Source organism: Coregonus clupeaformis, chromosome 3 (assembly GCF_020615455.1).
Source record: "Coregonus clupeaformis isolate EN_2021a chromosome 3, ASM2061545v1, whole genome shotgun sequence".
Lineage (NCBI taxonomy): Eukaryota > Metazoa > Chordata > Actinopteri > Salmoniformes > Salmonidae > Coregonus > Coregonus clupeaformis.
The window spans coordinates 21,070,061-21,086,288 of NC_059194.1; the positions used below are offsets into that span (position 1 = coordinate 21,070,061).

The window sequence follows — 16,228 nt, forward strand, 5'->3', positions numbered from 1 at the left end:
GGAGGTTAGCTCAGTTTCTACCTCATTTTGTGGGCAGTATGCACATAGCCTGTCTTCTCTTGAGAGCCAGGTATGCCTACGCTGGCCTTTCTCAATAGCAAGGCTATGCTCACTGAGTCTGTACATAGTAATCTCTTTCCTTAAGTTTGGGTCAGTCACAGTGGTCAGGTATTCTGCCACTGTGTACTCTCTGTTTAGGGCCACATAGCATTCTAGTTTGCTCAGTTTTTTTGTTAATTCTTTCCAATGTTTCAAGTAATTATCTTTTTGTTTTCTCATGATTTGGTTGGGTCTAATTGTGGTGTTGTCCTGGGGCTCTGTGGGGTCTGTTTGTGTTTGTGAACAGACCCCCCGGACCAGCTTACTTAGGGGACTTTTCTCCAAGTTCATCTCTCTGTAGGTGATGGCTTTGTTATGGAAGGTTTGGGAATCACTTCCTTTTAAGTGCCTATAGAATTTAACGGCTCTTTTCTGGATTTTGATAATTAGCGGGTATCGGCCTAATTCAGCTCTGCATGCATTATTTGGTGTTTTTCATTGTTCACTGAGGATATTTTTGCAGAATTCTGCAAGCAGAGTCTCAATTTGGTGTTTGTCCCATTTTGTGAATTCTTGGTTGGTGAGCGGACCCCAGACCTCACAACCATAAAGGGCAATGGGTTCTATAACTGATTCAAGTATTTTTAGCCAGATCCTAATTGGTATGTCAAATTTTATGTTCCTTTTGATGGCATAGAAGGCCCTTCTTGCCTTGTCGCGCAGATCGTTCACAGCTTTGTGGAAGTTACCTGTGATGCTGATGTTTAGGCCGAGGTATGTATAGTTATTTGTGTGCTCAAGGGCAATAGTGTCTAGATGGAATTTGTATTGGTGGTCCTGGCAACTGGACCTTTTTTGGAACACCATTATTTTTATCTTACTGAGATTTACTGTCAGGGCCCAGGTCTGACAGAATCTGTGCAGAAGATCTAGGTGCTGCTGTAGGCCCTCCTTGGTTGGTGACAGAAGCACCAGATCATCAGCAAACAGTAGATATTTGACTTCAGATTCTAGTACGGTGAGGCCGGGTGCTGCAGACTGTTCTAGTGCCCTCGCCAATTCGTTGATATATGTTGAAGAGGGTGGGGCTTAAACTGCATCCCTGTCTCACCCCAGGGCCCTGTGGAAAGAAATGTGTGTGTTTTTTGCCAATTTTAACCGCACACTTGTTGTTTGTGTACATGGATTTTATAATGTTGTATGTTTTTCCCCCAACCCCACTTTCCATCAATTTTTATAGCAGACCTTCATGCCAAATTGAGTCAAAAGCTTTTTTGAAATCAACAAAGACTTTGCCTTTGTTTTGGTTTGTTTGTTTGTCAATTAGGGTGTGCAGGGTGAATACGTGGTCTGTCGTACGGTAATTTGGTAAAAAGCCCATTTGACATTTGCTCAGTATATTGTTTATGCTGAGGAAATGAACTAGTCTGCTGTTAATGATAATGCAAAGGATTTTCCCAAGGTTGCTGTTGACGCATATCCCACGGTAGTTATTGGGGTCAAATTTGTCTCCACTTTGTGGATTGGGGTGATCAGTCCTTGGTTCCAAATATTGGGGAAGATGTCCGAGCTAAGGATGATGTTAAAGAGTTTAAGTATAGCAAATTGTAATTTGTGGTCTGTATATTTTATCATTTCATTGAGGATGCCATCAACACCACAGGCCTTTTTGGGTTGGAAGGTTTGTATTTATTTATTTTTTTATACTGGTCCCCTGTGGAAAACGAACCCACAACCCTGGCGTTGCAAACCCCATGCTCTACCAACTGAGCTACCTAATTGTTTTTTGGTAGGTTTTGACAATACTTTCCTTCCATCTACAGCATTTCTTAATATTATTCAGTTCCTTTGGCTTTGATGCCTCATGATTGAGTATTGCTCTGTTCAAGTAGACTGTGATTTTGCTGTGGTCTGATAGGGGTGCCAGTGGGCTGACTGTGAACGCTTTGAGAGACTCTGGGTTGAGGTCAGTGATAACAGTACTACTGTTATCTACAGTACTACTGCCAAGAGATGAGCTATAGGTGTACCTACCATAGGAGGAGGGAATTATGTCACCTCCAGGTAGGTGTTTGTCCCCCTGTGTGCTGAGGGTGTCAGGTTCTTGTCCAGTTCTGGCATTTAGGTCGCCACAGACTAGTACATGTCCCTGGGTCTTGAAATGATTGATTTCCTCCTCCAGGTTGGAGAAGCTGTCTTCATTAAAGTATGGGGATTCTAGTGGGGGGATATAGGTAGCACACAGGAGGACATTTTTCTCTGTTGAGATAATTTCCTTTTGAATTTCTAGCCAAAAGTAAAATGTTCCTGTTTTGATTAATTTAATAGAGTGAGTTAGGTCTGCTCTATATCAAATTAGCATACCCCCTAAGTCCCTTCCCTGTTTCACACCTGGTAGTTTGGTGGATGGGACTACCAGCTCTCTGTAACCTAGAAGGCAACCAGTGGGTCCGTCTCCTCCATACCATGTTTCTTGTAGGATGACAATGTCTGCATTTCCGATTTCTTTGGTGAAGTCCAGGTTCCTGCTCTTTAGGCCAAAGGCAGATGACCTCAGGCCTTGGATATTCCAGAATGAAATAGTGAAGGCTTTGTGTTCCATAAAGTGTCTAATGTCTCTCTCTCTCTCTCTCCCTCTCCCCATCTCTCTCTCTCTCCCTCTTCTCATCTCTCTCTCCCCCTCTCTCTTTCTCTCCCCCTCTCTCTCTCCCTCTCTCTCTCTCTCGCTCTCTCCCTCTCCCCATCTCTCTCTCTCTCCCTCTCCTCATCTCTCTCTCTCCCCCTCTCTCTTTCTCTTTCTCTTTCTCTCTCTCTCTCTCTCTCTCTCTCTCTCTCTCTCTCTCTCTCTCTCTCTCTCTCTCTCTCTCTCTCTCTCTCTACCCTGTCTGTCTCTTTGTCTCCACTCCCTCTCTTTTACAGTCTTGTTCATCATCCCCGCTCTCTCTGTCTGTTTCTTTGTCTCTCACTCTCGGTTTCTCTTCTGCATTTCTCTCCTACACCCCCCCTCCTTTTATTCTCTCTCTCCCTCCATCTCTCACTCAATCCCTCGGCAAGTGTGAACAGGTGGCTACAGGGACCCAGCTACTTGAAATTGATTCTTTCATGTTGCTGCATTAAATTGAAACCAATCCCCTATGCTTAAACTCACACGTCCCCCCAGTATGGCAAAGCCCCCAGATCCCAGAGTGCTGGCAGGGGACGACGGGTGATACCGTACACTGCAACAGAGGGGACATCTTTTGAGGATTTGGATAAATCCGGAACTGTGTCTCCCAGCTAAAACACAAGAGGGCGGTTGGACCAGAACAGGCAAGAACGACAATGAGCTTTGTTTCATGCCATTGTACTCAAATGTACTATAGCCCTGCACTCATCACAATTCTCTCCCCACAGGAGGGGGAAATTGCACAGCCCGACATGAAATATATGAATTTCACAATGAGCAAAAAGGACAATCTTTACGTCGGATTTGATGGCTGCGAAGCAGTGGCACGCTTTTTTTGCTTTGTCACCATGGCAATGCAAGCACCGCTGCTCTATCGAGGGAAGCACAATGGGGCATCGCTAGCAGCATAAAGGTCTGGTGTGATTTCTCTGTGTTTACGGCTTGATTAATAGGCCTCTAACAGGTTCTCACTCGGTGGTGTAGTATGGGAAAGAGAGGGCATGAGGCCCTGGGAGAGGGTCCCATCATTTGAATGAAACATCCAGAAAGGGCTCATCCCTCTGCATGGTAGCCCAGCTCACAACAACAATAAAGTGTCCAATAAAATCAGGCTGTGGTCGGGACATACCCAACAGGTCGTTGACACACTGAGGCTTTCACAACAAATACCAGCCAATGAGAGTCTGGTTTATAGACCCATGGAAGTCTGAAAGGATGACCCTACTGGAATGATTTTAGTGACAGGATCCCACTCTGTTCAGGGACTACTTGAGCAGAGACAAGGTGGCACATCAATTGGACAAAACCTGGAGGGATGTGTTAGGGAGAACATACAAGCTTCTGTTTTTGGGATCAAAGATCTAACAAACATCTAATGACAGTTGCAATCATTTCCAAAGCAGAGTGTTTGTCTACATTCTAAATTCAATTTTAATTTGGTCATTGGTTTATGACATACAGTACAGCAGGACTTAAGGCATTTCTTTTTATTTTCTGTTTTTAAAATCTAATCATACTACATTAATTTTTGGTTATGTTATTTGTTGTATACCTACTTATTAAGTGGCTGTTTTATATCCCTCTTCTTGTGTCTTTCTGGCTCTGTTCTTTCTGTAGTGTAAAGCGCATTAGTTTGCACTCGAAATGTGCTATATAAATACAGATTGATATTATTTTATTCTAAAAAGCTTCCCTGCTCTTGGATTAATTATGATCTTTGTATATTTACAGGATCATGTTGTTCATGTGGCATCCAGTTTTTATGTATTCATCATGACGTGCATTTAATACAAAGATAACACATCCACTCCAGCATGGCATATGAAGACACAGTCAGCTAAGCCCAACCAGTGTGTTTTAAGAGCACAGTAAACAGTCTTAGGTCCCACCACCTAGCTGTCAACAGGCAGCTCTCACTCGATGCTGGCTGTGAATACACATCACATGTTTGTTATTCCTTGGCCCACCTCCCTGGCTAATGCAGTTCTGCATTGGTGAGTCCACACCCCCCACTCGGGAGAAGGGCTTTCTCCTATCTATGCATTAAGTTGACTGAGAGTGAGATGAGGCGATGGTGATAGAGTCTGCTCCTCATGATAACTGCACGCCGCCACATCCGCTTTAATGAAACTCCCCAGATTTCCATCAATCTTTTCCTCTGTTCTCCTCTCTCGCGCTCTCTCTCTCCATCTCTCCCTTTCAATCCCCCCCCACCTGCTGCCCGCCCCCTTCTCGCTCTCTCACTTTCCCTTCCACCCATCCACCCCCTATTCTCTCTCTTTTCCTTCCTTTCTCCCTCCCTCCCTCCCTCCCTCCCGGCCTGCCAGCCCTCCCCATCCTCCCCTTCCTCCTCTCTCTGGATTCTCAGCATAATATCAGGGCTAATAGCTTATTGTCTGTGTGCTCCAGTGCTGATCAGACCCATTCCTTTCTCTGGTGAAATAGGGCTCTGTAGCCTGAAGCGTTCCCCCGCGTATGGATGCTCGCAAAAAAAGGAGTCAGCTTGTGCCGCACAAAATGAAAGGGAGGACTGATCTCCGAAAAGAAAGAAATAAGCTGATTCTTAGGGAAAAGAAAGACAAAAGATGTTCTGCATGACAGGGGGAGAGAGAGAGTGAGATCAGAGGTCCAGCATCAACTTACAGAAGGTTTCCATGGTAAAGCTGTTCTTGTACATGTTTTGCCTGTAATCAGTGACTAACCTATATTCATCCTAACTATCTCAAAATGTATTACAACAAATCATAGGCGGAATTGACACATTCAGAATAGGTCAATTATTATTTTGGGGGTTGGGGCCCCCTGGAGGTTGGAGGGGCCCCCAGATAGCATAAGAACACGTCAGAAACAATGGCAAAATGTGCAGAATTGCAGGAAATTAGCATTAATGGTCGACTTTGGGAACAAAAAAGGTCAAATTCCTCCTCTTTCTTAATTTCAAAACAGAAATGGGGGTGTGCCTTTGGTGGTTCGTTGATGTGTCATTCTGGTCATCCGCACCTCGACCGACGTAGCTAGTTGGTTAGCTAAGCTAGCCACTTTAGTTAGCCAGTAACTCCTCCAGTATGTGTTGATGTGGCATAGCTAGTTGGTTAGCTAAGCTAGCCACTTTAGCTAGCCAGTAACTCCTCCAGTATGTGTTGATGTGGCATAGCTAGTTGGTTAGCTAAGCTAGCCACTTTAGCTAGCCAGTAACTCCTCCAGTATGTGTTGATGTGACGTAGCTAGTTGGTTAGCTAAGCTAGCCACTTTAGCTAGCCAGTAACTCCTCCAGTATGTGTTGATGTGACATAGCTAGTTGGTTAGCTAAGTTAGCCACTTTAGCCACTTTAGCTAGCCAGTAACTCCTCCAGTATATGTTGATGTGACGTAGCTAGTTGGTTAGCTAAGCTAGCCACTTTAGCTAGCCAGTAACTCCTCCAGTATGTGTTGATGTGACGTAGCTAGTTGGTTAGCTAAGCTAGCCAATTTAGCTAGCCAGTAACTCTTCCAGTATGTGTTGACGTCATTTCACAGCATTTGTTTTTGTGACGTAGCTAGTTGGTTAGCTAAGCTAGCCACTTTAGCTAGCCAGTAACTCCTCCAGTATGTGTTGATGTGACGTAGCTAGTTGGTTAGCTAAGTTAGCCACTTTAGCCACTTTAGCTAGCCAGTAACTCCTCCAGTATGTGTTTAAGTGATGTAGCTAGTTGGTTAGCTAAGCTAGCCACTGTAGCTAGCCAGTAACTCCTCCAGTATGTGTTGATGTGAAGTAGCTTTTGGTTAGCTAAGCTAGCCAATTTAGCTAGCCAGTAACTCCTCCAGTATGTGTTGGTGTGACGTAGCTAGTTGGTTAGCTAAGCTAGCCACTTTAGCCACTTTAGCTAGCCAGTAACTCCTCCTGTATGTGTTGATGTGACGCAGCTAGTTGGTTAGCTAAGCTAGCCACTTTAGCTAGCCAGTAACTCCTCCAGTATGTGTTGATGTGACGTAGCTAGTTGGTTAGCTAAGCTAGCCAATTTAGCTAGCCAGTAACTCTTCCAGTATGTGTTGACGTCATTTCACAGCATTTGTTTTTGGATGGAAGCTGTAGAGATCGGTAAGAAATGGCACCTCTGTATCAAATATCTTATTCATCAATTTGTGTTTTTGTTTGTATGCATTAAATGACTTGGTATGATGTTGCATTGATCAGTTATATAGTTTAAAGCCGTTATTTTAAAATGTTTCCCCAAAGTCGACCTTTAATGTAACTGTCCAGTGTTTGTAGATTTCTATGAAATATGACCTGTAATTAATTACACTATGAGTGAAATAGTTTTCCTTCCAAACATTTTTTATTAAGTATGTTAAAAGCAGCTTTTCTGTGTTGGAATGGTCTGGGCATACCCCAACAACAGAATGGTGTGGGTATATACCGGTCATAAAAAATGTATGCTTTTTCTCCAATTTATGCTTTGGCCACAAATAAGAGGATGAGTCAAAATCAAATCATATCCAAATGTATTGGTCATACACACATATTTTGCAGATGTTATCACAGATGCAGTGAAATGCTTATGTTCCTAGCTCCAACAGTGCAGTAATACCTAACAATACAAAACAATACAGGCAAATCCCAAAAATAAAAATGAAGGAATTAAGAAATATAGAAATATCAGAACAAGCAATATCAGAGTCCGGAATATACAGTACACTGAGTGTACAAAACATTAGGAACACCTGCTCTTTCCATGACATAGACTGACCAGGTGAATTCAGGTGAAAGCTATGATCCCTTATTGATGCAATCTGTTAAATCCACTTCAATCAGTGCAGATGAAGGGGAGGAGACAGGTTAAATATGGATTTTTAAGCCTTGAGACAATTGAGACATGGATTGTGTATGTGTGCCGTTCAGAGGGTGAATGGGCAAGACCAGTTCTTAATTTGACCAGTATCCGGCACCTCTCAGTTTTGGATTGTTTAGTTACAAAACCCATTTGCCAGGATCCGGTACATCTCATGATATGAAAAAGGATTTCCAATGTTTGCAATGTAACAATTCTAATAAAAGCAAGCAGAGTTAATTCTAGTTACCCCCTCTGTATCTCCTGCCCTCTAAAAAACGTAATGTGAAAACGTGCCTGATATTCTAAGAACTGATTTGTGTTGAACCGGCCCGGGTTTATGGTTTACGCAACATTGTAGCTTATATAAACCAACATGTGGCCGTTGCTGTGGTGAGAGAGAGAAGTGTGCCTGTATCTCTCTCAGAACTCAAATGAGATTCACTTTCTATGATCTCTCTCCCTATCTCTGCTCTGATAGACATGAGCCTGCAACTCTCATCTCTCCAGCGTTGCATTTCATCCTTTATTTCCTTATAGAATCATAGCTGCGGGGATGGAGTGCTGCAGCACACCTTATGAATTGAAATACATTTGCCAAAGTTATAGAATTACTGCTGTCTGTTCAGAAATAAATTGAATCATTGAGAATACTACACCAGGAGTATAATTTAGCCACAGATGATCAATAGCTTTAAAATATATATATATATATATATATATATATATATATATATATAGCCTAGCTGTGGATTGTGTGTAGCCCAATCACAAGGCATGCCTACAGTTATAGGGGAACGTGCGGCAAATCTGTCAGTAAACAGCATGCAGCCAAAACAGCCCTTTCATAATATTTCAAATACAACCGCGCTAAAAAAAACAGGTTGGAAAGCAAATGGCTCCTGCTGAAAAGAGAAGACTAATCTGTCTCTAGGCTACCAAATATGCTATCAATTTCCAAATATGCCTATTGAGCAAAGAGCATTGTTTTAGAAAGTAAAACAAGAGAGAGAGAACATCGCCCATCGCCAGTGAGTGAGCTGCGCATCATTGGATGAGTCAGTGACACATCCAATAATTTCTTCTTCATATTGTATAATATGTGTGTCTTCACACACCTAGGCCTAGGCTATTGATGGATTCAAGACAAGGTCGTTTTTATTGAGCTCAGATTCTCTGTTTGTCAGTGTCAAAGGAGCCTGTCATTTCGATCATTTGTGATGTATTAAAACATATTATTCTGCTAAACCCCCCTCTCGGCTCACTTTTTGTTCCGGCACCTCCCAATTTACAAATTAACCATTGGGCAAGACAAAATATTTAAGTGCCTTTGAATGGGCTATGGTAGTAGGTACCAGGCACACAGGTTTGAGTGTGTCAAGAACTGTAACACTGCTGGGCTTTTCACGCTCAACAGTTTCTCGTGTGTATCAGGAATGGTCCACCACCCAAAGGACAGCCAGCCAACTTGACACAACTGTGGGAAGCATCGGCCAGCATCCCAGTGGAACTCTTTCAACACCTTGTAGAGTCCATACCCTGACGAATTGAGGCTGTTCTGAGGGCAAAAGAGGGTGCAACTCAATATTAAGAAGTTCCTAATGTTTTGTATACTCAGTGTAAATATATATGTACAGTGGGGGAAAAAAGTATTTAGTCAGCCACCAATTGTGGAAGTTCTCCCACTTAAAAAGATGAGAGAGGCCTGTAATTTTCATCATAGGTACACGTCAACTATGACAGACAAAATTATAATTTTTTTCCCAGAAAATCACATTATATAATTTTTCATGAATTTATTTGCAAATTATGGTGGAAAATAAGTATTTGGTCAATAACAAAAGTTTCTCAATAATTTGTTATATACCCTTTGTTGGCAATGTCACAGGTCAAACGTTTTCTGTAAGTCTTCACAAGGTTTTCACACACTGTTGCTGGTATTTTGGCCCATTCCTCCATGCAGATCTCCTCTAGAGCAGTGATGTTTTGGGGCTGTCGCTGGGCAACACGGACTTTCAACTCCCTCCAAAGATTTTCTATGGGGTTGAGATCTGGAGACTGGCTAGGCCACTCCAGGACCTTGAAATGCTTCTTACAAAGCCACTCCTTCGTTGCCCGGGCAGTGTGTTTGGAATCATTGTCATGCTGAAAGACCCAGCCACGTTTCATCTTCAATGCCCTTGCTGATGGAAGGAGGTTTTCACTCAAAATCTCACGATACATGGCCCCATTCATTATTTCCTTTACACGGATCAGTCGTCCTGGTCCCTTTGCAGAAAAACAGCCCCAAAGCATGATGTTTCCACCCCCATGCTTCACAGTAGGTATGGTGTTCTTTGGATGCAACTCAGCATTCTTTGTCCTCCAAACACGACGAGTTGAGTTTTTACCAAAAAGTTCTATTTTGGTTTCATCTGACCATATGACATTCTCCCAATCCTCTTCTGGATCATCCAAATGCACTCTAGCAAACTTCAGACGGGCCTGGACATGTACTGGTTTAAGCAGGGGGACACGTCTGGCACTGCAGGATTTGAGTCCCTGGCGGCGTAGTGTGTTACTGATGGTAGGCTTTGTTACTTTGGTCCCAGCTCTCTGCAGGTCATTCACTAGGTCCCCCCGTGTGGTTCTGGGATTTTTGCTCACCGTTCTTGTGATCATTTTGACCCCACGGGGTGAGATCTTGCGTGGAACCCCAGATCGAGGGAGATTATCAGTGGTCTTGTATGTCTTCCATTTCCTAATAATTGCTCCCACAGTTGATTTCTTCAAACCAAGCTGCTTACCTATTGCATATTCAGTCTTCCCAGCCTGGTGCAGGTCTACAATTTTGTTTCTGGTGTCCTTTGACAGCTCTTTGGTCTTGGCCATAGTGGAGTTTGGAGTGTGACTGTTTGAGGTTGTGGACAGGTGTCTTTTATACTGATAACAAGTTCAAACAGGTGCCATTAATACAGGTAACGAGTGGAGGACAGAGGAGCCTCTTAAAGAAGAAGTTACAGGTCTGTGAGAGCCAGAAATATTGCTTGTTTGTAGGTGACCAAATACTTATTTTCCACCATAATTTGCAAATAAATTCATTAAAAATCCTACAATGTGATTTTCTGGATTTTATTTCTCAATTTGTCTGTCATAGTTGACGTGTACCTATGATGAAAATTACAGGCCTCTCTCATATTTTTAAGTGGGAGAACTTGCACAATTGGTGGCTGACTAAGTACTTTTTCCCCCACTGTATATGATGGTGCATAAACATTATGGACAGTATATGAATAGAAAAGGTGTATACAGCAGTAGTTATATTGGATGAGCCTTGACTAGAACAGTGGTTTTCAACTGTTGGCTGGGCTCCCCACTTGTGCCATCAAACCCCTGCAACTTATCCAGAACGTTGCAGCCTGCCTGTTTTTCAACCTTCCCAAGTTCTCCCATGTCACCCAGCTCCTCCGCACACTCCACTGGCTTCCAGTCGAAGCGCGTATCCACTACAAGACCATGGTGCTTGCCTACGGAGCAGCAAGAGGAACTGCCTCTCCCTACCTTCAGGCTATGCTCAAACCTTACACCCCAAACCGAGGACTCCGTTCTGCCACCTCTGGTCTCTTGGCCCCTTCCACCCCTAAGGGAGGGCAGCTTCTGCTCAGCCCAGTCCAAGCTCTTCTCTGACTTCGCACCCCAATGGAACCAGCTTCCCCCTGAAGCTAGGAAAGCAGAGTCCCTGCCCATCTTCCGAAAGCACCTGAAACCATTCCTCTTCAAAGAGTATCTAAAATACCCCCCCCACACACAAACAAGAAAATTAACCAACACTTGCACTTGACCCCCCCCAGCTCTGACTTTGCTGATAGCTACTTTATTGATGAAAAGTGTACTTACTATGACTGTGATATGTGGTTGTCCAATCTGTCTATCTTAAGATGAATGCACAAACTAACTGTAAGTCACACTGGATAAGAGTGTCTGCTAAATAACTAAATTGTAAATGTAAATATTCTTGAAGAGTGCTAATAAACTCTGGTTTGATACCACAAAATCAACCAAAATAGCACTGCTAATAGCTCTATATTGAAATACTGTGTTTGAAGACAATTTGTTCAGAGATTAAATTATATATTTTTTAAAATTCATTATCATTCCTAGACACTTTCTACCTGGTTTAATTAAAATCTGCGACCCATTCAAAACATCCCGCCACCCAAATTTGACCCTTCAGTTGAGTATCGCTGGTCTAGAACACAGTATATACATATTACGTTTCTAAGGTGCAGGGTTGAGTACCGGGTGGTAGCCGGCTAGTAACAGTGACTAAAGTTCAGGGTATAGTACTGGGCAGAGGCCGGCTAGTGGTGACTATTTAACAGTCTGATGGCCTAGAGATAAAAGCTTTGATGCACCTGTACTGTCTCCGTCGTCTAGATGGTAGCAGGGTGAACAGGCCGTGGCTCAGGTGGCTGAGGTCCTTTATGATCTTCTTGGCCTTCCTGTGACACTGATTACTGTAGATGTCCTGGAGGACAGGGAGTGTGCCCCCGGTGATGCGTTGGGCTGACCGCACCACCCTCTGGAGAGCCCTGCGGTTGTGGATGGTGCAATTGCCATACCAGGTGGTGATACAGCCCGACAGGATGCTCTCAATGGTGCATCTGTAGAAGTTTGTGAAGGTCTTATGGGCCAAGCCAAATGTCATCAACCTCCTGAGGTTGAAGAGGCGCTGTTGCACCTTCTCCATTGAGGCCCCGTCGATATGGTTGGGGGTTTGCTCTCTCTGCTGTCTCCTGATGTCCACGATCAGCTCCTTCATTTTGTTGACATTGAGGGAGAGGTTATTTTCCTGCCACCACTCCACCAGGCCCCCACCTCCTCCCTCTATGTTGTCTCGTCATGGTGGTAATTAAGCCTACTACTGTTGTGTCGTCTCCAAACTTGATGATTGAGTTGGAGGCGTGCGTGACCATGCAGTCATGGGTGAACAGGAAGTAAAGAAGTGGGCTGAGCACACACCCTTGGGGGGCCTCTGTGTTGAGGATCAGCCTAGCTGAGGAGTTGTATGCTACCTTCACCACCTGGGGTCGGCCCGTCAGGAAGTCCAGGACCCAGTTGCACAGTACGGAGTTCAGACCCAGGGCCCAGAGCTTATTTGGGTAACTGGACAGTTAAATTAAAACTGCAAAATATTATCTCAGACTCATGACAAAATGTGTAGAATAGCATTATAAAACTGCAGATTGTTCTCTCTGCCCCATGGGGCCTTCCACTTATCCTTCCACTTATATTGTGTTTTCATAATACCCCTCCAGATACCCCTCCAGATACCCCTCCATATAGCCCTCCAGATACCCCTCCAGAAACCCTTCCATATACCCCTCCAGATACCCCTCCAGATACTCCTCCATATAGCCCTCCAGATACCCCTCCAGATACCCCTCCATATAGCCCTCCAGATACCCCTCCATATACCCCTCCAGATACCCCTCCATATAGCCCTCCAGATACCCCTCCAGATACCCCTCCATATAGCCCTCCAGATACCCCTCCAGATACCCCTCCATATACCCCTCCAGATACCCCTCCAGATACCCCTCCATATAGCCCTCCAGATACCCCTCCAGATACCCCTCCATATACCCCTCCAGATACCCCTCCAGAAACCCCTCCATATACCCCTCCAGATACCCCTCCATATAGCGTTCCAGATACCCCTCCAGATACCCCTCCATATAGCCCTCCAGATACCCCTCCAGATAACCCTCCATATAACCCTCCATATACCCCTCCATATACCCCTCCAGATACCCCTCCATATAGCCTTCCAGATACCCCTCCAGATACCCCTCCAGATACCCCTCCATATGCCCCTCCAGATACCCCTCCAGATACCCCTCAAAATACCCCTCCAGATACCCCTCCATATACCCCTCCAGATACCCCTCCAGATACCCCTCCAGATACCCCTCCATATACTCTCAAGAGAGGCATAATAAGGCAAACTGTGTAGAATTGCAGAAAATGCGATTTAAAAGTTATACTGATTGTCCCCCCAATATCTACACCACAACTTCTCCCTTGCAACAAATATAGTCCACACGGTTCTTATCTGTGCAGAATTAATAGGATACATTGTAATTGATAATCATGGATTATTTTTTGGTCTGTCTGGGCCACCGTCTTCTCAGAAGACCTGACATGATTGTTCTAGGGGCCTCGGGAGGGTGAGGAGAATGGAGAGAGTGGTCCTGTGTGGCTCACTTGGTAGAGTATGGTGCTTGCAATGCCAGGGTTGTGGGTTCAATAGCTATTTTTACTCCTTATTGTTATTCACTGTGTATTTATTTATTGTGTCACTATTTATATTTTTGTATAAATGTTTTATCCTTATCTTCAACTCTGCATTGTTGGAAAAGGACCCGTAAGTAAGCATTTTACTGTTAGTCTACACCTGCTGTTTGCGAAGTGTGACAAATACAATTGTATTTTATTTTATTTGAAAAAGTATGAAAAGTATGCACTTACTACTACTGTAAGTCGCTCTGGATAAGAACGTCTGCTAAACGACTAACATTTAAAACGTAGAGACCGGGCCTTATGGGACCGAACATCTCCGTTCCACTGAGGCATTCTGGGAAATCTGAAAAGTACCACATGATATTTCCCCAAATAATATCCTGCTCATCACACTTTAATAGGGAATGCATTATGCTAAACCAATATCCATGATAGTCCATTGAAGCTTCTCTGTACTCCAGACGACTGGCTCTCAGCTGGAGTCACTGCTTCTCTTTCTGACTTTCTGACTGCTCTTGCTTGCATACTGTGAGGTATTTCTAGGCAAGTCGGCGAGTCGCCTATCTTTAGGCTCATACTGTATGTCATCCAGAGCCTCTCTCTAAGCCCCCTGGGAATTGAGGAGGACATCAGTCACAAGGAAAGAAGGACGTGGTACAGATTATGAAGTCGCCACAACACACTTTGACTCCCACGTTCCAGCTGAGGTAATACTCATCCACTAATCATTTACAGCACTTAGGGGCCGATACTGGAAAATGCCAACAAGAGCGAAGAATTGGGGTATCCATTCTGATGTCAGTTTTACAGCAGCTAAATTCACTTAGCATTAAATTCCCCCTTCGTAGACAACATGTAGCTGACTGAAGACTCCTCTTCTGTTCTGAGTTGAGAGGGGGAAAAAGGCAAGTTAAAATAGGGGTTTAATTTCCTTAACATCATTGCTTTGCTCAGTAAATTTACTATGTTTCTCAATTTGAATTACTCCAGGGAGAACTGCTTGGAGAGAGAGAGAGAGAGAGAGAAAGAGAGAGAGAGAGAGAGAGAGAGAGAGAGAGAGAGAGAGAGAGAGAGAGAGAGAGAGAGAGGAGAGAGAGAGAGAGAGATAGTGAGAGGAGAGAGAGAGAGAGAGAGAGAGAGAGAGAGAGAGAGAGAGAGAGAGAGAGAGAGAGAGAGAGAGAGAGAGAGAGAGGCAGAGCAGTCTGGAGGTATAAGCGAATGCAGCAGTTGATATATATATCAATGCGGTGTGGACACTAATGCAAATGCACAAATGCGGTCGATATTGCTGTGCTTGCTTTTCTTGACAAGTCCCAATTTACCCACTGCATGCTAAGAGTCTGTGTCAAGATTTGAATAAAAAGCCCAAGCAAATATTTGTATTTTCTTGACAAAAGATCATGAATAGATTCTCAGTTAATTGCTGAGACCATTCATTTGACCCTCATTGTCTACCCCTTCTCCAAGTTACAGTTATGTAAGCACAGTAACACATCAATATGCAATAAACAATATACTGTACATTGAATAAAGTTATATATAGGTCTTAACCAGGCAAATAAACACAACAATAAGAACTCTATCCATGTCCACTGCATTATTTCCCAGAGGAGACCGAGAAAGCCAATTCATCCATCGAAATTGACCTCCTACATCCAGCACAGCAGAATGTCATCACCACTCCATCTCACAAATCAACCCCGGAAGCTTCATAACCCATTAGGAAGCTCATCCTGCTGATCATATATTACCACGATTACATCCACAAGAGATATGAATCATACCCCACCCAGGGCAAAAGTCATGTGGGATGTCACTGGAGCTAATGTCTCCTGTATTTTCTATCAAAGTCCGGCTAATCCAAGCATACAGTGACCCTTGGCCCCTGGGTGGCCTCTGAGAAACGGAGTTTAAGGGGCCTCCTACTGTAAGACTGGTAATTAGTGCTGCAAGCAAAGGGAAACTTCCAGACTTGATCTCCCAGAGCAAGAGAGGGACTGACGGCAGACCCTAAGACTCGGTGGCTGCATGAACGTGTGGTTGGATAAGCCCTGGAGGATCATGTTAGCCAAAGAGAGAGAGAGAGATACAAAGATAAAAGAGAGAGAGAGAGAGAGAGAGAGAGAGAGAGAGAGAGAGAGAGAGCGAGAGAGAGAGAGAGATAGAGAGAGAGAGAGTTTGGGGTCACTTTTCCATGAAAACATACATTAAATTAGTTTGAATAGGAAATATAGCAAAATGAATAGGAAATGTAGTCATTGACAAGGTTAGAAATAATGATTTTTAATTGAAATAATAATTGTGTCCTTCAAACTTTGCTTTCGTCAAATAATCCTCCATTTGCAGCAATTACAGCCTTGCAGATCTTTGGCATTCTAGTTGTCAATTTGATGAGGTAATCTGAAGAGATGTCACCCCATGCTTCCTGAAGCAC

General features: G+C 43.8%; 1 protein-coding gene across 1 annotated transcript; it reads right to left on the reverse strand.

Annotated features, from left to right (window-relative positions):
* Positions 1 to 12,779: 12,779 nt before the first annotated feature.
* Positions 12,780 to 13,133, reverse strand: LOC123481732 (keratin-associated protein 6-2-like). The gene has a single exon (XM_045206518.1). The coding sequence runs from the start codon at positions 13,131 to 13,133 to the stop codon at positions 12,780 to 12,782; it is 354 nt and encodes a 117-aa protein (XP_045062453.1).
* Between the last annotated feature and the right edge of the window lie 3,095 nt (positions 13,134 to 16,228).

What these genes read in the sequence shown, in the direction of transcription:
- LOC123481732 (XM_045206518.1), bottom strand. Translation starts at nt 13,133, where the DNA reads ATGGAGGGGTATCTGGAGGGGTATCTGGAGGGCTATATGGAGGGGTAT.